The following is a 25,295-nucleotide window of genomic DNA, read 5'->3' on the forward strand; positions in this document are numbered from 1 at the left end:
AATCTGATGAGGACCAGCCAGCACAGCTTACTGCACTTCTTCGAGGGAGTAAACAGGCAGATAGACAAGGGTGACCTAGTCGACATTGTATATCTGGATTTTCAGAAGGTGTTTGACAAAGTACTACATGAATGACTACTTTGAAAAATTGTGAGCCATGGAATCGAGGGTGAAATACTCACGTGGATTAAAAACTGGTTGGCGGATAGGAAACAGAGAGTGGGGGTAAATGGACAATAGTCGGACTGGAAAAGCGTCACGAGTGGAGTGCTACAGGGTTTGCTGCTTAGGCCCGTGCTTTTCAACATATTTATAAATGACCTGGATATTGGTACGACAAGCGAGGTGATTAAATTTTGCAGACGATTCAAAGTTATTCAGAGTAGTGAAGACACAGAAGGATTGCGAAGACCTGCAACGTGACATAAACACGCTTGAGAAATGGGCCGCAACATAGCAAATGAGGTTTAACGAATACAAGATGTCTGGTGCAGTACTTGGAGAGACCCCTCAGGAAAGAGACTTGGGAGTACGGGTAGACAAGTCAATGAAGCCGTCCACGCAATGTGTGGCGGTGGCAAAAAGGGAAAACAGAATGCTAGGAATGATTAAGAAGGGGATAATAATAATAATAAATAATAATAATAAAAGTTTATATACCGCAGTTCTATGTGGTTTACAATAGTTAAAAATACAAATTGAGAAAAACTTAAAAAATTAAAAACTAGTAACTAAAAACCTTAAGATAAGTTATTGTATAATATTTTGCAAATCAGCTAAGTGCTTTAAGAACAAATATGTTTTTAGATGACTCCTAAATTCCTCATAAGTATTAGTAAGCGAAAGCAATTTTTCCAAATCTTTACCCCATAATGATGCCTGATACGTATAAAGATGTTGATGGTATTTTTTTTAAGTTTACATTCTCTAACTGGTGGGGAAACAAAATTCAAGTGTGAGCTTCTCTTGTGTCTATTGGTTGAAAAAGAAAAAAGGTCAGTTATATATGTAGGAGCTAACCCAAATAAAACCTTAAAACAAAAACAGCCAAACTTAAATTTCATATGCGACTCCATCGACAGCCAATGCAGAAGTCGATAAGAAGTCAAAAATCAACCTGACTGCTGCGTTTTGCACCAATCGTAATCGCTGCATATTCTTCTGATAAATTGCTAAATAGGCGATATTACAGAATCTAGTTGACTTAGTATAAGGGATTGTACCAAAATTCTAAATGATGAAATGTTAAAATATGCTCTAATGGACCGAAGCTTCCAAAGAGTTAAAAAACCCTTTCTTTTCAGTTCAATCTGTTTATTAAGTATTTCAGATATACAAAGAACAGTAAACAGAACTATCAGGAAATATCAAAACCACAATCAGATTAACTGTTAGACATGTCATGAAAGTAAAGAATATTATAGTGACAATGATAAATTACAGTTTTGTGTAGCTATAAAATCGTCAATGGGTGTTAGTCCACCAACATAGTTAGAACCTGATCCAGTATTACGCCTAAAACCTTCATAGTAGATTGAATAGGATAATTAAGATTATTGGTACACAATGATGTTTTAGTATCAAACGGGTGTGATGAAGCTACAAAAAAATTTGTTTTTTCTGAATTAAGTTTCAGTCTAAAGTCAGTCATCCATTGCTCTATCAAATTTAATACCTCTGTTGCTTTAGGGATGACTCCAGAGAGAGAGGTAGCAAATGGAATATTGATTGTAAAATCATCTGCGTAACTAAATACTTTTATCCCCAATTGGGACAATTGCTCACCTAATGATGACATATATTCATTAAAAATCAATGGGGATAATGGTGACACCTGCGGAACACCAGATGGATTACTCCAAGTACCAGAAAAATCATAGTTAAAACGTATTTGATAGGTGCGAGACATAAGCAATGTAACAATTTCCCATGGTCCACTAAATCAAAGGCAGAACTCATATCAAATTGCATAATCAGGACATTAAGGCCCCTACTGAGTAGGAGACGCAAATTATCCAAAATGGCCGCAATTACTGTCTCAGTGCTAAACAAAGGTCTAAAGCCAGATTGAGTTTCTTGCAAAAGAGAGAACTGATTGAGATATTCCATCAGTTGAATATGTACCAATCCTTCCATGATTTTTATAAAAAATGGAATGGATGCTACTGGCCTATAATTAGTTACTAATGCTAATGATTCTTTACAGTTTTTTGGGAGTTATTATAAAGTGACTATTATTGGCAAGAAATCTTCCATTCTTTAAATTATTTAAATAATTCAGCAAATTTAGTTTGAAATCTAATGGAGCTGCTTTCATGATTTCTGGGGACAGTGGCGTACCAAGGGGGGTAGTCCGCCCCAGGTGCACGGCTTGGGGGGGTGCACAGCTGGCCAGGTTCAGGTCCTCCTGCCCTTCCTTTCCCCCGGCCCGCGCCGCTGCAATCTTACCTCCCCCAGCTGACAAGAAGTCTTTCTGACATCAATTCTGACGTCGGAGAGGACGTTCCGGGCCAGCCAGGTAAGTACTCTCAAGTTCTTCATCATGTCCTGGGCAGCTCCTTACTGCTCCAAACAAGGAAAAAGAAAAACACTTTTACTCTTCTTCCTAGAAACCTGGGCTCTAACTAACTTAGTCCTGCTCTTCACCAGGCTCTTGCAGTTTGAAAAGAAAAAAAATTATAGAAACACAGCTCACTGCTGTTGCCCTTCTAGGCCATAGTAACTCTCCATTTCCAAGGAACTGGGACAGAATTGCTGGGTTCACTCCAATAATAGCTTTCAACAAGCAACCCACAAAATTCCCAATCCGAAGTCTTCTGTGAACCCTCCCCAATTTTGGCAGTCACTCTCTTGCAATGCAACAAACAAACAAACAAAAAAACACACACACTAGCTTCCTACAAACCCAGTCCCAGCTAGTGTAGAGCAGTTCAATTAGTGCTGTGCACAATTCCAGCATTGCTTCCAGCCCAGCCCCCCACTGCTGTGCAACAAAAAAAAAGAACCTTCTCAAAACACAGTTCCTTGGTAGCTACTTCATTTGCAAATTGTCCCAACAAAAATATCCAAAAAGAACAAACTAAATCACTGGCAGGAAATTGCCAAACTCATGTCCATTTGTTCTGCTGTGTCCTCGGGCATTTCAAATGCTATGTCCATGCTTTCTTCTGAGGCTTCCAGCTCTGTAGTCTCCTGGGGTGTAGGGCCTTCCCATTCCATGGGCTCCTGCTTGGTGCTTTGTCCTTGCCTGGCCAGAAGAGCCCTATCTGCCAGGTCTTCCTGAGCTCCCTCCCTCACACTCTTTGAGAGCTGTTTTAAGTTGTTAAAGCTACTCCCTAGCTGACGTGGCTGGGGCACAGGTCTGTATGCTCTCTGGCTCCCTCTCAGTTCCCTGGGGATATTACAGTTTGGGAACTGATTGAACTTTCTAAGGGAGCTTGCTCTCCTGACAGGCTCTGGCTCTAGAATGGGTTCTAGGTCAGAGTCAAGCTCATTCTCTTCAGGATAGGCAGCCCTGTCCTCTACAGCCTCTGAGGCTCTACCTTCCGCTGGATTCCTGCCTCTGGCAACTCGTTTAGCACCTGACTTAACCCTGACAGGTTCATCCCTAGGGATGGAAATGTCACAACATTCAGTTAATGGAACATCGCTACCAAGGTTTCTGGAATGAGAGTATGATGGCCAACTACTGCTGGATGTTGTGCCATGACAATCCAGACAACTCACAAAAAGAAATCATACTCGGCATTTTTGAAGAAATATTGGTTGCTAAGTGATACAGTGCAGTATAATTATGCTGTGCTGTGTGTTTATTTGGACTTTGGACCAAAGATACTGCAACATTTCTTTAAGCTGATGCTGCAATTCTTAAAACCCTATATGCTAAAATGCTATAAACTAACATTAGTCATAACTTTAAAAGTTTACGTGACTGAAAAAAAATTAATAACAGATCTGAAATCTGATTTAGAAAAATGTGCTGTGTTGTCAGATTATTCAAAAAAAATTTTTTGTTGCCTTGTGTTTGTATGCTTTATTTAGTTTTTGAGTCTTAGCAAGTAATGAAATGCAAATTATATATGTAGTTCACAGGTTGCTGTGAAAATTATCTTTAATGCTGAGCCTCTACAACCTCTCTCTTAAAACGGACAACAGGATGCCCCGACGTAGGAACAAAGGACTACTACTCATACACAAGAGAGGTCGACCTCACAGCCAACAAAGGAGAACAAGCAGGAAGGGACAACTCAGACACAGGAGGGGATGACCACACAGCAAACATGGGAGATAACACAGGAGCAGTAAAGGATACCGTAAATGAAACTGTAAGGACAGCCAAGAGTAGAAGGTCCAAAAAGGTAACACGAAGGGAACTTAGATGTATGTATACAAATGCTAGAAGTCTAGGAAACAAAATGGGAGAACTAGAGACGATAGCAAGACATGAGAACATGGATATCATTGGCATAACAGTAACATGGTGGAATGAAGAAAACAAATGGGACACAGTACTACAGGGATACAAACTATATAGAAGGGATTGAGAAGGGCAGAAAGGTGGAGGTATTGCCCTATATGTTAAGGAAGGAATAGATTCTGTTGGAATGATTACAACAGACAGGAAAGAGAAGCTGGAGTCCCTCTGGATCAAAATTCCTGGTCACAATGGCGCAGATACAAAAATTGGCCTTTACTATCGTCCCCCAGGACAGGCGGAGGTCACTGACTCAGAAATGATGGAGGAAATCAAACAAGTATGCAAGACAGGCAATGTAGTTATATTGGGAGACTTCAATTTCCCAGGAATAGACTGGAAACTAGGAGCCTCCAACTGCGGCAAGGAGGCCAAGTTCCTGGAGGTGCTAGGGGATTGCTTCCTGGAGCAAATGGTAAAAGAGCTGACAAGAGGCGACGCCACCTTGGACTTGGTCCTAAATGGCCTCACGGGACCGATAACAGAAGTGGAAGTCATGGTTCCACTGGGAACGAGTGATCACAATGTAATCAACTTTAAACTTGACATCGGGAAAGGGAAACATGCCAAAACCTTAACCACCACCTTAAACTTTAAAAAGGGTAAATACGATTGCATGAGAGCCATGGTAACAAAACGACTCGAGAAGATGGTGGACAAACTTGAAACAGTAGATCAGGCATGGTGCCTATTGAAAAATACTATTGCAGAAGCACAAGATCTCTACATTCCAAGGATTTCCAAAGATCGGAGAACTAAAGGCAAAGGAGAACCGGCATGGCTTACCATACAGGTGAAGGAAGCCATAAAAGAAAAGAAGGACTCTTTCAAAAAATGGAAATGCACGAAGACAACCGAAGCCTGGAACAAACATAAAGATGAACAGAAGAAATGTCACAAGGCGGTGAGGGATGCAAAACAGGACTATGAGGAAAAAATAGCCCAGGAGGCCAAAAACTTCAAGCCCTTCTTTAGATACGTGAAAGGGAAAAAACCTGCAAAAGAGGCAGTGGGACCCCTGGACGACAAGGGAAGAAAAGGGTACATCAAGGAAGATAAACAAATCGCAGACAAACTAAATTCCTTCTTTGCGTCCGTCTTTACGAAGGAGGACACCTCAACAATACATGAAGCGGAGAAACTGTTTACAGGAGAAATAGAGGACAGCCTCACCACAGTTGAAGTGAACTTAGATCAGATATACTACCAGATCGACAAACTTAAAAGTGACAAATCCCCTGGACTGGATGAAATTCACCTGAGAGTCTTGAAGGAATTGAAGGTTGAAATCGGAGAGTTATTGCAAAAACTTGCAAACCTGTCAATCAGAACTGGTCAGATACCAGACGACTGTAGGAAAGCGAACGTCACGCCAATTTTCAAAAAAGGATCGAGAAGAGAATCGGGCAACTATAGACCTGTGAGTCTTACGTCTGTCCCCGGCAAGATGATTGAATCACTGATCAAGGATAGCATAGTTCAGCACTTGGACACACACGACTTGATGAAACCCAGTCAACATGGATTCAGGAAAGGGAAATCGTGTTTGACGAATTTACTCCAATTCTTTGAGACCGTGAACAAGCAAATTGATAGTGGAAAGCCGGTGGACATAATATACTTGGACTTCCAGAAAGCATTTGACAAAGTTCCACACAAAAGACTTCTCAGGAAACTACAAAGCCATGGCATAGAGGGAGATATACAAAGATGGATAGGCAAATGGCTGGAAAACAGGAAGCAGAGAGTGGGCATAAATGGGAAGTTCTCCGACTGGGAGAAAGTGACTAGTGGTGTACCCCAGGGCTCGGTACTTGGGCCGATCCTTTTTAATATTTATATCAATGACCTGGAAAACGGAACATCCAGTGAGATCATCAAGTTTGCAGACGACACAAAACTCTGCCGGGCAATCAGATCGCAGGAGGACAGTGAGGAACTCCAGAGCGATTTGTGTCGGTTAGAAAAATGGGTGGAGAAATGGCAGATGAAGTTCAACGTGAAGAAATGCAAGGTAATGCATTTAGGCAGTAAAAATAAGGAATACGAGTACAGAATGTCAGGTGCAACTCTGGGTAAAAGTGAACAAGAAAGGGATCTGGGTGTACTGATAGATAGGACCCTGAAGCCGTCGGCACAATGCGCGGCAGCGGCAAATAAGGCAAATAGAATGTTGGGCATGATAAAGAAAGGAATCTCGAGTAGATCGGAGAAAGTTATAATGCCGCTTTATAGGGCAATGGTCAGACCCCACTTGGAATACTGCGTCCAACATTGGTCTCCCTACCTAAAGAAGGATATAAAACTGCTGGAGAGGGTGCAGAGACGAGCAACTAAACTAGTGAAGGGTATAGAGAAACTGGAATATGAGGATCGACTTAAAACACTGGGATTGTTCTCCCTTGAGAAAAGGAGACTGCGTGGGGATATGATCGAGACCTTCAAAATACTGAAAGGAATCGACAAAATAGAGCAGAAAATATTATTTACATTGTCCAATTTGACACGGACAAGAGGACATGAAATGAAGCTAAGGGGGGGCAAGTTCAGGACTAATATCAGGAAGTTCTGCTTCACACAGAGAGTGGTTGACATCTGGAATACTCTCCCAGGGGAGATTATTGCGGAATCGACAGTCCTAGGCTTCAAAAGCAAACTAGATGCATATCTCCTTGAGAGAGGCATATAAAGATATGGTTGACTATAAAATAAGCCAGGTGTATACCTAGCAGGGCCTCCGCGTGTGCGGATCGCCGGACTTGATGGACCGAAGGTCTGATCCGGAGATGGCGCTTCTTATGTTCTTATGTTCTAAAACCAGGCTTATTGAAGGTTAAGCATTAGGCCCAGGGCAGGATTAATTCTTTGAGGGCCCGTAGGCACACAAGTACACTGGGCCCCTTGGCCCTGCCCACACAACCCACCCCTACCCGCCCCCCCCCCCATTTATTTACCTGTTTTCTTGTTTATTTTTATTAAATGATTATATATATTGTCACTGTTCATCACCAAGCCGGGCCATGCCCAAAGCAGGGGTACCCGAAAGAGCCCAAAGCACACGGCGCTAACTGAGTGGTTAATCAGTTCCCATTGGAGTAGTTGATTAAGTGATGAAAACTACCTGGATAGTTCAAACTTAAATCACTTTATTTATTCAGGGATTCAATATTTCAAAAAGACCAAAATAACAGCTACTGGAATTCTTTCCAGGCATCAAACACAAATTCAGTACTTTAGCTCAAGAATTTCCTTTTCTCAACAGGCTTTTGTTGCCTCACAGTGTTCAACTCACACTTCACAAGGTTCAGAAGAAAACATAGCTTCAAAAATGCATTTCAATATGTCCTGTGTCCCCTGGTCCACTCAAAAGATTCTTACACCAGGGTATTCTTGCAACTCAGCTGGTTCAAAATCATTTCACATAATTTCAGTTCCAAAATTCTCACTGGCAGTATCAGACTGGATTTTGCCTCTGAGCTCTTCTGATGGCAGAGCTCAGGGAAGAAGGGACCTCCTCCCACAATGACTGTTAGTTGTGGTACCTCCCCAATAAAGCCCACAATCTAGTCAAAAGGAGACAAAAATAAAAATATTCAACAGTCAACTGCCACAGCCTGAAAATACAGTCAAAGTGGTTGCAGAAACTTCACATTAAACCCTGCATAGTTCAATTAAACTTTCACTTTACAGTTCACGGAGGCAGCCAGCCCCTATCTCAGTAGCACTTGAGCCGACAGCTACTAGGCTTGCTTACTTATTCACAAACAAGGCACAAATAAAAACCCTTCAGCAAAACTTCAGTTTTACTCTATTCCCGTTTCCATAGTATAAAGGTCATTTTCAGAACCTCCCTCATAATAGTCCATGGCTTCCTCTGTGTCTAAACTCTTTCTATTCTCAGCAGTTTCATTAGACTCCTCATTTAGCATTTCAAAATCATTATAAGTAGCCGTACCTTTGGCTGAAGTAAACTGCTTCTGGTTCTTGGAACTAGTCTGGTTTCTTCATAAGATTTCTTCTCCAGCTTGGGTTGGTTCAGTGGCTGACTGCCTTCTGAGCACTGCTGCTGGCCCTTATAAGCCTCCTGATAACAGTATCTACATTTTCCTTTGCGTAACACTTGGCACAGGCATTTTTCTCAGTCATAGGGTCTACCCTGTGACAATATATATCCCCTTTTCCTCATCTTCTTGTCATTCTCTTCCTTCTATCCACTGTCTGTCTCCCCCTGCCATCTCACCTCCTGTGCCCCCCCCTTGGTGTGGCATCCATCATCTTCACTCTGTTCCCCTCATGGTCTGGGATCTCTCTCATTCCATCTCTCCTTCCCTCCCCCCTGTGGTTTTTAGCATCTCTCACTTCTCATTTTCTCCACTCAGATCTGATATCTGTCTCCTTCCCCATTCTTTGGTATTTCTCTCTCCTCTCTCTTCCCTTTCCTTTTCTTCTCTGTCTTCCTTCTCTATTTTCTTCCTCTGTCTAAATTAAATTCTTTCTTACTATTCAGGTGTTTCCCTTTTTTCACTGTGTTGACTCACAGCTTGCCACCCTTTTCCTTCACCCCTCCACTATCTATCTCATTAACTCTATCTTCTTCCCCCCATCCAGCATATGCCCCCCATCCAGCATGTGGGAAAGCAGCAGCAGTGGTGAGGGCCTCTCACCTCCTCACTGTTGCTGATGCTTTCCCATAAGCACCTGACACTGACATCACAAGTTCTCACCACTTCCATCATCTGTCCCCTTCTCTCTCTCTCTCTCTCTCTCTTTCTCCTCCCCACTTACATCATCTGCCCCTTCTGCCCCTACAGTCCCACTTCCATCATCTCCCTACTTCTATCATCTGCCCCTTCTCCCCCTCCATCATCTGCCCCTTCTCTCTCTCTCCCTTCTCCCCACTTCCATCATCTGCCCCCTTCTCCAGTCCCCACTTCCATCATCTTCCCAACTGCCAATGCCACCGTGTCCCTTTCTCTCTCTCACAGCTCTACCCCAGGCCCATCTCTCTTCCTTCCCCTCACCTTTGTGCAGGTCAGCACCACTCATCTTCTTTCTGATTTTTTTAATCAAATGGCGAGCTGCCCAACTGCCAGTGCCACCGTTTCTCTCTCTCTCCCAGCTCTACCCCAGGCCCTTCTCCCTCCCTTCCCCTCACCTTCGCGCCGGTCACCACCACTTACCTTCTTTCAGATTTTTTTTTTTTTTTCCAAACAGCAACAGGTCCCGGCGGCATTGACATAAGATCAGCAGGCAACTTAAGTAAGATTGGCAACGCGGACCCTCCCCCCTGCATCAGCAGCAAACCATTCTGTTGCAAGTGGTGCTGCTACTCGGCCAAAGCTGCCTTCTGACGCGAATCGCCCAGGCGGAAACAGAAAGCTGCGTCAGAGGGGAAGCTTTGGGCTGAGCACCACTTGAAACAGAACAGTTGCCGCTGATGCCAGGGGAGGGGCCGATGCGATGTGTTGTGCTGCTGATCTTATTTTCCCAGGGGCCCTTTACCGTAAAAAAGAAATGCTGAGTCGTCTATTAAACTTATTATATGTTTCACTCCATAAGATGCACCTAGCTATAGAGGAGGAAAAGCCAAGAAAAATAATTCTGAACCAAATGGTGTACCCTATCCCACTGCCTGCCCTATACCCTGTCCCCCCTCTGGTGGTCTAGTGGTACGCCAGGGCAGGGCACAGGGCTGGTCTAGTGGCAGGCTGGGACAGGGCACAGGGCAGGCAGGCAGGCAGGGTCCCCCAAGGCAGGCAGACAGGGCTCCCCTCCCCCCCCCCCCCGAGGCAGGCATGACCCTAAGTACCTTTTTTAATCCCAATGGCTGCCTCTTGTCCTGATGTCTTCTGGAAGCGGCAGAGCAGAGCACAAGGCAGGCGTGAGCTCTTCATATGCCTGCCTGGTCCCATGCTGCTCACTGAATGGCTGCTGTCAGTTCTCGCAGGACTCGCTGGAACTGATGGCAGCCATTCAGTGAGTGGTGCAGGACCAGGCAGGTGTGCGAGGAGCTCGTGCCTGCCTTGTGCACCACTCTACCGCTGCCGGAAGACATCAGGACAGGAGGCAGCCGCTGGGATTTTAAAAAGGTACCGGGGAGTTGTATTTACTCCATAAGACACACCCTTATTTCCACCCACTTTTTTGGGGAAAAAAGTGTGTCTTATGGAGCGAAAAATACGGTACTTGTTTGTTCAGTGGGCCCCCCTGATAAGTTCGGGCCCTAGGCACTGCCTACTGGGCCTACCCGTTAATCTAGCCCTGACTAGGCTAGCATTCCTCCCCTCAAGGGTCACCTTTGGAGTCCGATCTCTAAGAAAGTCCTCAGAGTTCAGTCTACAGGTGTTTTATTATTCTGCAATTGTTTCAAAGCTTCTTCTACTTCCTCCAAAGTAATTTTGTGATGTAATACCTCCCTCTCCTGTTTCATCAGAGACAGAGCCTGCAGTCTCTTTAAAAAGTCTTCACAGGGGCTCATAGAAAAGGGTTTTTCTGAAGCATATAATTTGTTATAAAAATTTGTGAACTGCTCTGTAATATCGAACTTCTTAGTTCGAAGGTATCCTAACACATCTTGTATCAATTCTATCTCTTGTTTTCCTCCCCTTAAGGTAAGCAGCCAATATCTTTTCTGTCCTATTATGAAGATATGTTCTGTCCTAATATGAAGATTGTTGGAGAAAAAGCTTACTTCTAGCCTGTTTATTTGATGCAAAATAATAGATATGCTTTTCTTTTCAATTGAGATAATGTGACATTACTGGATTGTATAGTTTTACAGGGCTTTTACCAAGCAATACTAAAAGGTGGCCCCAACACAAGTCTTTTCCATGCGCTGAGGCCACTTTTAGACAGATTTTTCTATTTTTATGATAATGGCCACATGCTTATTTTCCTGACCATTGGCAATTTTTAGGTGGTAAGGGCTCACACACTAATCCTGTGCTAATTAGTTAGGCCCAGATTCTCAAAACGGTGCCTTTATTTGTGGCTGCCTTAAAAGAAGTCATCAATCTCATGTCAATCACGCGCTGGTGTTGTTTAGAGAGTCATGCTTCCGCTAAAGATAGGTGCCAGATATATAGACCAGGGTTTTCAATGCCTACATTATTGGCGTCTATGTATGATGTGAATCATGGTTTCTGAGGCGCCTACCGGTGCCTAACACCACTTCCAGCATTAGCCAAGCCTACAATGGTAATAGGCACCTCTGGAGGCATGATTCTGTATTTTTAAGCGCTGGTAGGTATCTTGTAATGTCTCTTATGTCTGCATTTAAATGTCATTTTGGACTTAACTTAGGCGCTGGTAGGATGCCTACCAATGCCTATGTTAAGGTGTCATTTATAGAATATGGGCCTTAGTGCGCAGCAATGCTCACACGCTGATTAGCATAGTTGTGCCCATTTTCAACCCTCAAACATGCTCCTTTATTTATGAATATTGATTAAAGTTAAAATTCATGAAAATATTTTGAATATTTGTAGTAGTTCAGTAATATGAGGTTGCAAATTTGTATATATAACTATATTTTGGATTTCCTTAAGTCTAGAATTAAATATTAAATATTTGAGAATATTATTTTCCTCTTCCTAAAACTAAATGATGTTGTTTTTACATTTCAGTTAAATTATGAAACAAAGCAGTATTTATTGGATTTGTTTAGCCATTATGTAGAAGATGGGCTAAAGTTTGTTATTAAGAAGTGTACACAAGCTATTGCTCAAGTGGACATCAGTAAAGTTAAAACACTTTGCTGTTTGCTGGATTCTTTGCTTCTTGGAAAAGGAGGACCGGATCTTAAAACGGTAACAAGTATTTTAAAAAGCTCCGTGAAGTATGAAATGTGTGACAAATGAAACTGAACCTATATGTCAAACTCTGCATTCAGTGGTAGTTTTTGGTTTGGTTTTTTTTAAGTGCTGACCGTGTTGTTTATTCTGTATATTCAGTGTGCAAACAGATAGCAAGAAGAGCTGTGGCTGCTACCGACTGTATGAATCGCAGTGATTTAGGATAGCCTTTTTGCTAACCTAAATTTATCTACTATACTGTATATAACTGTGTGGATAGTGGCTGAATATCATCATCTAGTCATACAGCCAGAATTACTGCACCCCCCGCTTTATTCTTTGTCTTTACTCCACCTTGGTGCTATCTGGATACTGCCACAGCAGTTTGAATCTTCAGCAGCATATCAGTATATACATCAGTGTATATCCAAAATACCCAAAACAATTTACCTGAGTAAATTAGCTTGGTTGAAAATTGCACTTATTAATTCATATAAAATAATGTGTGTTTTAATAGCTAGGGTTACCAGACGTTCAGGAAAACCCAGACATGTCCTCTTTTTAGAGGACATGTCCGGGTGCCTGGACAGACTTTTCAAACCTGGCAGTTTGTCCAGGTTCTGGAAAGCCCCGCCACATCTGGAGGGCCTCTGAGCATGCGCGAATAATGTCACACCAGTGGCATACCTAACATATGTGACACCCGGGGCCCATCATTTTTTGGCACTCCCCCCCCATCTGTACGAAAAACATGATTTTTAGTAACAAGCCACATGTCACACATGAGTACCTAGGAAAAGGCAGCATCTTACATATGCAGTGATCAGTACAACATCAAGCCAGACTAGTACAGATCAATCCTACACCGTCAATCCTAACAGAAAACCATGTCTTTCGAACACACAGAACACAGAAAACACCTTCGCCTAGTATGAAATATGTAATCACAAACTAACCCCCCCCCCCCCCTTTTTACAAAACTGTAGTGTGGATTTTAGCCACAGTGGTAACAGCTCTGACGCTCATAGAATTCTGAGCCTCAGAGCTGCTACCACCACGGCTGGTGCTAAAAAACGCTCTACAGTTTTGTAAAAGGGGGGATAAAATAGAAATACATAGACAAAGGTTAAATTGAACCAGCAAGAAGCTGGACTCTGCAACACCACACAATGCAACACCACAGACACAGTGACACATGTCTCCTAAAGCAATAAATAAATATAAATTTTTTTTCTACCTTTGTCTTCTCTGGTTTCTGCTTTCCTCATCTTCTTGTTACTCTCTTCCTTCCATCCACTGTCTGCCATCTATCTGCCCCTATATGGAATCTACTCTCCTTCTATGCCCCTTCCAGAAACTGTATGCCTCCCTCTGGCATCTCTCTCCTCTCCTTCCCTCTCCCACACCTCTCTTCTGCAATCCCTTTCTTCCCTCATTTTCCTTTTCAATTTATTTTCTGCATCCATCTAGATTACGCTCTTACTACCCTCTTGTCAATTTTCATTTTTACTGTCTACCTACAGCTTGCCACCTCTTTCCCTCACCCCCTCCAGTATTTCCCTAACTCAATCCTTTTCCCCCATCATGTGCCTTCCTTTTATTTATCCCCCTCCTTTCAACATGTGCCCTCTTTCTCTACCCCTTCCATCTAGTACCTTCTCCTCTCTCTGTCCACTTCCATCGTCTACTCTCCTCTTTCTCTCCTCCCATTTCCTTCCTGCCTTTGCTCCCTTATATCTCTCATCTGCACTTCCATCCAGCATAGGTTCCCCCTCTACCCACCACACTACCATCCAATGTCTGCCCTTTCTCTCTCCATTCACCCCTCTTCAATCAGCATCTGCCCCCTTTCTTTCCCTCCAATTCAATTCCATCCAGTATCCTTCCCCCTTATGTCTCTCTCCCCTTTCCATGTACATCAATGCCATCAGCACCACACTTCCATTCCACCCTGCCCCCTTTCTCTCCCTGCACCACTCTTTCATTCCTGCAGTCCTGCTCCTTTCTCGCGATAATTAGCTGCCGGCTGCTGGCCCACCCCACTCTGACGTACTAGCTCTGGAGCAGAGTCGGCAGCCACGTGCTGGAAGGTCTTGCGATGATTCCAGGCTTTGCTCCGAAAGAAGTAAGTTACGTCGGAGGGGGTTGACCCAGCAGACGCAGAGAGTTGCGGCAAGGACCCGTGATGACTGTGTCTGCCAGGTCCACCCCCTCCGATATAACTTACTTCTTCCAGAGCAAAACCGGCAGACGAGTCATCGGGGGACCTTCCTGCACCTCAGCACAGCTGCCGACTCTGCTCTAGAGCAGTGTTTTTCAACCTTTTTACACCCGTGGACAGGCAGAAATAAAAGAATTATTTTGTGGACTGGCAAACTACCAAGACTGAAATTTAAAAAACACATTTCCGTCCCGTCTCCGCAAGCTTAGTCCCCGCAAACTATCTGATCCCATCTGCATAAGTCTCAGTTATGATTTTATATTGAACATATTTTATTAAAGTATAAAAAGAAGTAATATTCTGTACATATATCCCCTCTACTATCAAGAAAACTGAACAAGCCAAATTATTATAGAATGAACATAAGCAATGCCTCTGCTGGGTCAGACCAGAGGTCCATCGTGCCCAGCAGTCCGCACACGCGGTGGCCCAACAGGTCCAGGACCTGTGCAGTAATCCTCTATCTATACCCTTCTATCCCCTTTTCCAGCAGGAAATTGTCCAATCCTTTCTTAAACCCCTGTACTATACTCTGCCCTATTACGCCCTCTGGAAGCGCATTCCAGGTGTCCACCACTCGTTGGGTAAAGAAGAACTTCCTAGCATTCGTTTTAAATCTGTCCCCTTTCAACTTTTCCAAGTGTCCTCTTGTTCTTTTATTTTTCGAAAGTTTGAAGAATCTGTCCTTCTCTACTCTCTCTATGCCCTTCATGATCTTATACGTCTCTATCATATCCCCTCTAAGTCTCCTCTTCTCCAGGGAAAAGAGACCCAGTTTCTCCAATCTCTCAGCGTATGAGAGGTTTTCCATCCCTTTTATCAAGCGTGTCGCTCTCCTCTGAACCCTCTCGAGTAACGCCATATCCTTCCTAAGGTACGGAGACCAATATTGGACGCAGTATTCCAGATGCGGGCGCACCATCGCCCGATACAATGGCAGGATAACTTCTTTTGTCCTTGTTGTAATACCCTTCTTGATTATGCCTAGCATTCTATTTGCTTTCTTAGCGGCTGTTGCGCACTGTGCCGTCGGCTTCATTGTCATGTCCACCATTACCCCCAAGTCCCTTTCTTGGTTACTCTCATTCAATAATATCCCTCCCATCGTAAAGTTGTACCTCGGGTTTCTGTTTCCAACATGCAATACTTTACATTTCTCAACGTTGAACTTCATCTGCCATCTCGCCGCCCATTCCCCCAATTTGTTCAAGTCCCTTTGCAATTCTTCACATTCCTCTTTAGTCCCAGCTCCACTAAATAGTTTTGTATCGTCCGCAAATTTTATTATCTCACACTTCGTGCCTGTTTCTAGATCATTTATGAATATATTAAATAGCAGCGGCCCGAGCACTGAGCCCTGCGGAACACCACTCGTGACCCTCATCCAGTCCGAGTAGTGGCCTTTCACCCCTACCCTCTGTTTCCTACCCGCCAACCAGTTTCTGATCCATCTATGTACGTCTCCGTCCACTCCATGGTTCTTCAGTTTCCGGAGTAGACGTTCGTGAGGCACCTTGTCAAAGGCTTTTTGGAAATGCTACACAGAAATATCATGCTAACAGAATACTGCAGTCACACATGACAGGAATAGTGTTAGGGGAATGCCCCCTGGTCCGAGATAGCCCTAAGCTTTGCATCTCCAGTTATGTCTCTAGCAGGATACATATTTCAAATCTGATATATTCTAATGACAAAATAGAAATAAAATGATTTTTTTTCTACCTTATGTTGTCTCTGGTTTCTGCTTTTATCTTCTTTTCACTCTTTTCCTTCCAGCGTCTGCCCTGTCTCTTCAATCCAGCATCTGCCTGTTCCATCCACTATCTGCCCCTTCCAGAAACTGTCTGTCTCCCCCTGCCATCTCTCCTCTAGACCCCCCCCCCCCTTGGTCTGGCATCTATCATCTTCCCTCTGTTCCCTCATGGTCTGGCATTTTTCTCTTTTCATCTCTCTTTCCGTCCCCCTGTCGTTTTTAGCATCTCTTTCTTCTCAATTCCTCCGCTCAGATCTGTCTCATACATAGTAGATGACGGCAGATAAAGACCCGAATGGTCCATCCAGTCTGCCCAACCTGATTCAATTTAAATTTTTTTTTTAAAATTATTATTTTTTCTTCTTAGCTATTTCTGGGCAAGAATCCAAAGCTTTACCCGGTACTGTGCTTGGGTTCCAACTGCTGAAATCTCTGTTAAGACTTTCTCCAGCCCATCTACACCCTCCAAGCCATTGAAGCCCTCCCCAGCCCATCCTCCACCAAACGGCCATACACAGACACAGGCCGTGCAAGTCTGCCCAGTACTGGCCTAGTTCAATATTTAATATTATTTTCTGATTCTAAATCTAGGTAACAGTGATCACAACGCGATCCAGTGCAGGCTAGAAATTGGATCATCAAAGGGGAAAAGAACCACAACGACGGCACTCAACTTCAAAAAAGGAAATTATGATGCCATGAGGGAAATGGTGGGAAAGAAACTCAAAGGCAACATAGGGAAGATGGAATCCGTAGAAAAAGCCTGGACCTTACTCAAGGGAACTGTGCACGAAGCGCAAAACCTGTGCATCCCCAAGTTCAGGAAAGGGTACAAAAAAAATAGAACAAAAAACCCAGTGTGGATAACAAATGCAGTGAAGAAGGCGATAAGCGACAAGAAAGCATCGTTCAGAAAATGGAAAAAAGACCAAACAGAGGAGAACCAAAAAGGGCACAAAGAACACCAGAAAGAGTGTCACCGAGTGGTTAGAAAAGCAAAAAGAGAATACGAAGAGAGACTGGCAAAGGAAGCAACAAACTTCAAGTCGTTCTTCAGATACGTCAAGGGGAAGCAACCGGCGAGAGAAGAAGTGGGACCATTGGACGATGGAGACCGAAAGGGAGTTGTAAAAGAAGAGAAAGAGATAGCTGACAGGTTAAATGAGTTCTTCACGTCAGTCTTCACGATGGAGAATATAACCAACATTCCGGAACCCGAGGAGATCGTAATAGGAGACCAAGACGATAAGCTGGTCGATTTAGAGGTAAGCCAAGAGGATGTACTCAAGCAGATTGACAGACTAAAGAGCGACAAATCGCCGGGTCCGGATGGCATTCACCCAAGGGTACTCAAGGAATTAAAAGACGTAATAGCGGAGCCACTTCGACAGATATGCAACCTATCCTTAAAAACCGGAGAGATCCCGGAGGATTGGAAAATAGCAAATGTCACGCCCATCTTCAAGAAGGGCGCAAGGGGGGACCCGGGAAACTACAGGCCGGTGAGCCTGACCTCAGTCCCGGGAAAGATGATGGAGGCACTGATTAAAGACAGCATCTGTGAGCACATCGAAAAAAATGGGCAGCTAAAACCGAGTCAACATGGCTTCTGTAAGGGTAGGTCATGCCTCACAAACTTATTGTACTTCTTTGAGGGAGTGAACAGCCAGGTGGATAAAGGGGAATCTATAGACATCATTTACCTTGACTTCCAAAAAGCCTTCGACAAGGTGCCACATGAGAGACTGCTTAAAAAGATATGGAACCACGGGGTACAAGGGGAGGTCCACCGATGGATCAAAAACTGGCTGGCAAACAGGAAGCAGAGGGTTGGCGTAAAGGGCCACTACTCAGACTGGAAAGGGGTCACGAGCGGAGTTCCGCAGGGGTCGGTGCTGGGACCGCTCTTGTTCAATATCTACATAAATGACCTAGAGGCGGGAACTAAGTGTGAAGTCATTAAATTTGCAGATGACACCAAACTATACAGCAGGGCTCAAACCAAGGAAGACTGCGAGGATCTCCAAAAGGATCTAATGCAGCTGGAAAAGTGGGCCGAAAAATGGCAGATGAGCTTCAACGTGGGGAAATGCAAGGTCATGCACGTGGGGAAAAAGAACCTGATGTTCACATACAAAATGGGGGGAACACCACTAGGGGTTAGTAACCTGGAGAGAGATCTGGGAGTGATGGTAGACGCAACACTGAAGGCATCGGCGCAATGCGCCACAGCCTCTAGGAAAGCAAACAGAATGCTGGGTATCATTAAGAAGGGTATTACGACCAGGACGAAGGAAGTTATCATGCCGCTGTATCGTGCAATGGTACGGCCGCATCTGGAGTACTGTGTCCAGTACTGGTCGCCATACCTCAAGAAAGACATGGCGGTACTTGAGGGAGTACAAAGAAGAGCAACCAAACTGATAAAGGGAATGGAAAATCTCCCATATACCGACAGATTGAAGCAGTTGGGACTTTTCTCCCTGGAGAAGCGAAGACTTAGAGGAGACATGATAGAAACCTTCAAGATCCTGAAGCGCATAGAAAAAGTAGACAGGGCAGATTTTTCAAATTAAGGGGCACCACAAGCACAAGGGGGCATTGGGGGAAATTGAAAGGGGACAGGTTTAGAACAAACGCTAGGAAGTACTTTTTCACTCAGAGGGTGGTAGATACATGGAACGCGCTTCCAGAGGCTGTTGTAGACAAGAAAACACTAAATGGTTTCAAAGAAGGTTTGGATAGATTCCTAGAAGAAAAAGGGATTGGGGGGTATAGATAGGTATAGACCATTGCTCAGGCAATGGGCCTGATGGGCCGCCGCGGGAGCGGACCGCTGAGCAGGATGGACCTATGGTCTACCTCAGCGGAGGCAACTTCTTATGTTCTTATTTTCTTAAGTGTACTATCCTTTCTTTCAGCAACACTTCCATTATTTTTCCAACAACTGAAGTGAGGCTCATCGGCCTGTAGTTTCCTGCTTCATCCCTGTGACCACTTTTATGAATAGGGACCACATCCGCTCTCCTCCAATCCTCAGGAATCACTCCCGTCTCCAGAGATTTGTTGAACAAGTCTTTAATAGGACTCGCCAGAATTTCTCTGAGCTCCCTTAATATCCTGGGATGGATCCTGTTTGATCCCATCGCTTTGTCCACCTTCAGTTTTTCAAGTTGCTCATAAACACCCTCCTCCGTGAACAGCGTAGAATCTACTCCATTTTCTCGTGTAACTTTGCCAGACAATCTCGGTCCTTCTCCAGGATTTTCTTCTGTGAACACCCCGTTCTCTGGCATCTCTCTCTCCTCCCTTTCCTTCTCTGGTCTTCCTTCTTTATTTTCTGTGTCCATCTAAATTAAATTCATTCTTACTATGCAGTCCTCAAATTCCCTCTTTTCACTATGTCTACCCACAGCATGCCACCCCTTTCCTTCACCCCTCTACTATCTCACTAACTCTATCTTCTTCCCCCATCCAGCATATGTCCTTTTTCTTTATCCCTCCTTCCATCCAGTATGTGTTCTCTTTCTCCACTTCCATTCAGCATTTGCTCTCCCTTCTCCCCACTTCCATCATCTGCCCCTTCTTTCTCTTTTCCCCCACTACCATCATCTGCCCTCTTCTTCCTCCCCCTTCTCTCCACTTCCATCATCTGCCCTCTTCTCTCTCCCCCTTCTCCCCACTTCCATCATCTGACCCCTTCTCTCAATCTCTCCATCCACCACAGGCCCATCTTTCTCCCTTCCTCACTTTTCCGATTTTGGCAACAAGATCGGCAAGCCCCCCCCCCCCCCCCGCGATGACACTTAAGATCTGCAAAGGGCTCCTTCTACCCCTGGCATCAACAGAACTTTAGATCGGTAACAGGTCCTCAGTGAAAAGCTTCCCTTTGACTGAACTGCCTGGGCAGAAACAGGAAGCTGAGTCAGGGGAAGCTTTTGATTGAGCATCTGTTGCCGTTCTGAAGTTCTGTTAATGCCTGGAGAAGGAGGCCGAACTTGAGTGCTGTCACAAGGGGGGGCACCAATGCTGCTGAGTGCCGTCGTGGAGGGGGGGCAATGATGCCACTGAGTGCCGTCACCGTTGCAGCCCAGGAATTTTCCAGACCTGGCCGGCTGTGCACCCCCCTAATGTTGCACCCAGGGTGGACCACCACCCCCGCCCCCCCTTGGTACGCCACTGTGCCACACGCATCCGCATATGCTCGGAGGCCCTCCGGACTAGAGAATGACACGGGGAAAAAATCTGTCCCCGTCACTGCACCATCCCCGGCCCACCATCCTCTGCACCACCCCGTCACCGCCGTTCCCTTCACCGCCCCGTCACCGTCACCGCCATCCCTTTCACCGCCCTGTCACCGCCACTGCCATCCCATTCACCGCCCCGTCACCGTCCCCGCAGCATCCATATAAGCCTTAGTACTGCAATATTTAGCTTATTCCTTTCTTATAAATCAAAGTTCCTGCTGCTGAACTAGAGAAAGAGATGTTCAGCTGGCAGGGCTTTGCTTATAAATTTTTATCAACACAATTAATATACTACTTTATCCTAAAGCAAAAAATAAATAAATAAATAGAATTTTTTTTTCCTACCTTTGTTGTCTGGTTTCTGCTTTCCACATCTTCTCATTCAATTCCTTCCATCCACTGTGTGTCTTCTCTCTGCGTCTTCCATTTGCTGTTACTGTGCCTCTCCCTTCACCCCCTCCCACAATTGGTCTAGCACCCATCTTCTTCCCTCCGCTCCCCCATAGTCTGCCATCTGTCTTCTTCCCTTCCAGCGTCTTCTCCCCACTCTGCCTTCCACATTTCCTTTCAGGGTCTGTTCCTCTCTACCCTCTTTCAATGTCTGTTCTATTCCTTTCCACCACCACCCTTCCCTCCCTCCTTTACCATCTGTTCCTTTCTACCACCCTTCTTTCATATCTTCTATCAGTCCCCCCACCAGCACTAGCAGTCTCTCTTCTCCCTTACCATGAGCAAATAGAACTTCTGAAAATTGTATTGCTGAGGCATTATTTCTAGTACGCCTTTTTTTCCAGATGGATAATGACATCAATTTTATAATTCTTACTGTCTGCTCTGATTTCATTCACAATTTGGTTTGTGTTTTGTACCTGAGGATTCCATGAGGCATTTAACCTTTTCCTGTCTCTTCTGTGATTTCAAGTTGATTCCTTCAATAATGGAGTCTCAAGGCAGTAACAGTTTTCTATTTTGGGCTCTTTTGACATTGTTTAAGGGATTTCTTGTACATTTGGTGCTGGTCTTCTTTGATAAGGTCACTTCCGAATCTATTTCCAAGGAAGAGAAACTTTTTCCCTTTCACCCCCTCCTTCCTTGTGTGAGCCGGAACACGCGGTCCCCGCAGCCCCCACCCGCACGCCGGCTCGATCGTTTAACCAGCTTCCTCTCTCCAGCTCTCCTTAGTTTGCCGGCTTTCTTTTTCGGCGATCGGCACGCTTTCAAAGAGCCGCGCATGCACGGCTGCTCAAAGTTCAATCTTCAGCTCTGCTGCAACTTCCTGTTTCCGGTTGGGTCAGAGCAGAAGATTGAATACTGAGCAGCTGCGCATGCGCGGCTCTTTTGAAAGCATTCCGGTCGCCGAAAAAGAAAGCCGGCAAACTAAGGTGAGGTGGAGAGAGGAAGCTGGTTAAACGATCGAGCCGCATGCGGGTGGATGGGTGGGGGCTGTGGGGACCATACGATCCTTTATGCCTCACTGCGGTGACAAGACCATTCACTGCTCCACGGGGTGGTGATGGCCTTGTCCCTATCCCCGCAGAGGCTGCTAATTTTCATTCCCCGTTTTTGGCGGTTTACCCACGGCTAAACGCGGTAGCCGCGGGTAAACCGCCACCGTGTCATTCTCTATTCCTGACCCAGCAGGAAAGAAGAGACAAGGCTGTATGGGGGCGTGGCTGGAAGCAGAACTAGAAGGGGTTTGATGTAGAACAGGGCGGGACTGGAAGCAGAACAGGGTGGGGCTGTGTATCTGGGATTTTAATGTTTTAAATATGGTACCCTACTCATAGCACATGTATTTTAGAAAGACTTAGTATTTTTTCCCCGAGCCACATTTACGGGAATTCCTGCCGGCTCAGCTGATCAGGGATTCCCTTGCCAAGATCAGCTCAGCAAGCCATGTCTAGTTTTAAAGGTCTGAAATGTAGACCAGCATTTTGCAGGCCTACATTTCAGGCATATGTCGCTGTTCTAGGGAGATGCCTAGGGCCACTTACACTCACTCAGAGCCACTTCTGAGCAAAACCATGCCCACGCCCAGCTTTGGGCAAGCTTAGGTGTCCCTATGTGTTTCCCTAGACCCACGACAAATGCCTCAGGGCGTCCTGCCTCAGGGAGCTTTTTCCTAAAAATGTGTGTCCCGATTGGCTGTTGTCTACAATCAGGATGCCTGTTTGTAGAATCAGTCCATAAATTCTGGGAGGATTCCCCTGAACAGAAAATTCCCTTAATGAGAATTAAATCCCTTGGGAAAATAGCCCTCCATCCACAAGGGGCAGAAATCTCAGGGTAGGCATAATAGAGTTGCTTAACTGAAGGACCTGGGAACCTGGAAAGCAGGCACTTCTCCTGTTGAAGGAAATGAGGAGGGGATCAGGATCTAAATAAACCCAGCCAATCTCAGGGAAATAGAAGGAAGCCAACCCTCCCCCACCCCAAGCAAATTGAATAGCAGAGCTGGGAAGCAATAGAGGGAGAGGAACACATGGAAGTTTGGTGTGAAGGGGGAAGAGGGAGCAAAAGAGAAAATGTGAAAGAGGATAGCTAGAACCTATGGAAGTGCAGCTGGAGAAATCAGATTCCCTGAACCCTGGGTATCTTTCAATGGGAGAAGGAGTAGAGGACAGTCCCATGGATTTCTAAGCAGCTGGAGGCTTGCTCAGGAGATACTGTTTTATGAGACTGTATTTGGGAGCATATTACACCATATTATTTGAAACTTCCCTGGCTGCCGATTGAGGCCAGAGTTTTGTTTAAGTTTGCTTGTATCTGTTACAAATCTATTTTCGGCTTGTCACCTGGATACCTTGTTTCCCATTTTTCTCTGAACCACCCAAATAAGGTCACACGCAGAGTTTGTTTATTTACATTTCCTTCTGTTAAATTATGTCATTACAAAAGATTTCTGGAGAGAACTTTCTCTTTTCAAGCTGCTAAATTGAATGGTTGATTCGATAAAATTATGTTAGGATCTTCTTCTTATCTTGATTTTAGAAAATTATTGAAGACCCAACTATTTGAAAAATTTGTATCCTAACTGGTTTTCTCTTTTTAAATTTCTATGTAATGTATCACCTTTTAAATTGCATTTTTACTGTACGATCGATTCTTATTTGTTGTAAACCGCTTAGAACCATTCTTTTAAATTGTACTTTTCTTTTAAATCATATTTTTCACTGTAGGATCAGTTCCTATTTATTGTACATTGCTTAGAATTGTATTTTCCTTTTAAATTGCACTCTTCACTGTATGACTAGCAGCATATTGTCTGCAAACAAATTGATCCTACATTCTTGACCACCAATATGTAGCCCCATCAGCTCAGACAATGTCCTGATTTTTTAAGCCAGAGGTTGTAGTGAAAGCGGAATAAGAATGAGGACAAGGTTCCTGATTGTAATGGACAATAAGAATGAGGACAAGGTTCCTGTTTGGTTCCTGATTGTAATGGAAATATGGACATGCGTTGCTTATCAGTAGTTGTACTGTAGGTTTCCTGTACAAGTTAACAACCTACTGGTAAAAGGAACCCACTATACTGAATTTCTTCGACCCGAAATAAGTACTCCCATGTCACCTTATCAAACACTTTTTCTCCATCTAATTTGGCCAGTATTCTCTAAGGGCAACCAGAGCCTTCAAAATGCTCAAAGAAGCAAAAAGTCCTGGGAGAAATCCCACTTAATTATTGTGAATCAATAGCAGGATCACCTGTGCCAGCCTAAACACCAAAATGACTGTTAGGATCTTTTTTTTTTTTTTTTTTTGTAAGATTTTTCAAATTTATACACGCATACAATCTTGTCAGAGAAAATAGAGTTACAATAAGGAACAAATTATAATAAAGAAAATAATCCTCACAACTTCAAATACAATTAGGGGTAAATTCTCTATTAGTACGTTTAACCTAGGCGTGCTTTAGACGTCCGGGAAACGCAAGTGCCAATTAAATGGTACTTAGGCGTGCGGTAGACGTCCCTGCAACTTCTTCGTGCAAAATAGACACAGGTTTCTGAAACGTCATTAAGACGTCTCCAATGGACCCGTGATAGACGTGGGTACGTTTTTTTTTTTGTTTTTTTTTAAATTATACTTTATTTATACTCTTTATTATCACTCATTCAGCAAACACAGTATACCATTTTGTAAACTATATATTAGTTAATCTAGCAATATCAGTGAGGTAGGGAATGGCAGACAGAGAACACTTCTGTGTTGTATCTTTTTCCTCTAGGATATCAGAATTGTACAGTTTACCATTAATACAAGGAAAAAAAATATGTTATGTTTCAAAGTAGAACTAGAAGATGAAATGTACCGAGTGGGTGTTGAACTTACATTATCAGTATGGAAGGTGGGAACCGGTAGATGTATGCTACACAGAAAGCTGTACAGAAATGTCATACTCACCTCCTATTAGAAGTGGAAAGGATAGGACTTTGAACACAATATAAACTTCGTTTAAGTTCCACAAAGACTGACAGGAAAGGCACCCTAAGTCATCCAATAAGCTTTCTCTCGATTTCCCAGAGACATTATTTCAGAGAAGATAGTTTAGAAGTGATATCTTGCTCGAAAGAACACTCTCCTGGTCTTAAAACATTGCAACAATCAGCTCATTCTTCAGAACAAAGGTAAATCCCATAACTTACACTGGCCCAACTTAGAAACAGAATCAAAACACAGATTAGACCTGAATGTGGCTTCCAGTTCACAGGAAGAGGAAGTAGCAAGCAGCACAATGCTGATCTCATTGTGACATCATCAAGGTGCACCTGGAAGGTAGATATGCCACAAGTAAAAGACAAGC

At 44.1% G+C, this 25,295-nt stretch overlaps 1 protein-coding gene across 1 annotated transcript in view; it reads left to right on the forward strand.

Moving 5' to 3' along the window:
- Positions 1-25,295, forward strand: part of LOC117347325 (dynein heavy chain 6, axonemal-like) — a 2,502,256-nt gene that overhangs the window by 1,313,473 nt on the left and 1,163,488 nt on the right. Inside the window, 1 exon segment of the mRNA XM_033918113.1 lies at positions 12,100-12,282. Within this exon segment, the coding sequence (XP_033774004.1) occupies positions 12,100-12,282 (183 nt within the window).

This window comes from Geotrypetes seraphini, chromosome 1, assembly GCF_902459505.1.
Source record: "Geotrypetes seraphini chromosome 1, aGeoSer1.1, whole genome shotgun sequence".
Classification (NCBI taxonomy): Eukaryota; Metazoa; Chordata; class Amphibia; order Gymnophiona; family Dermophiidae; genus Geotrypetes; species Geotrypetes seraphini.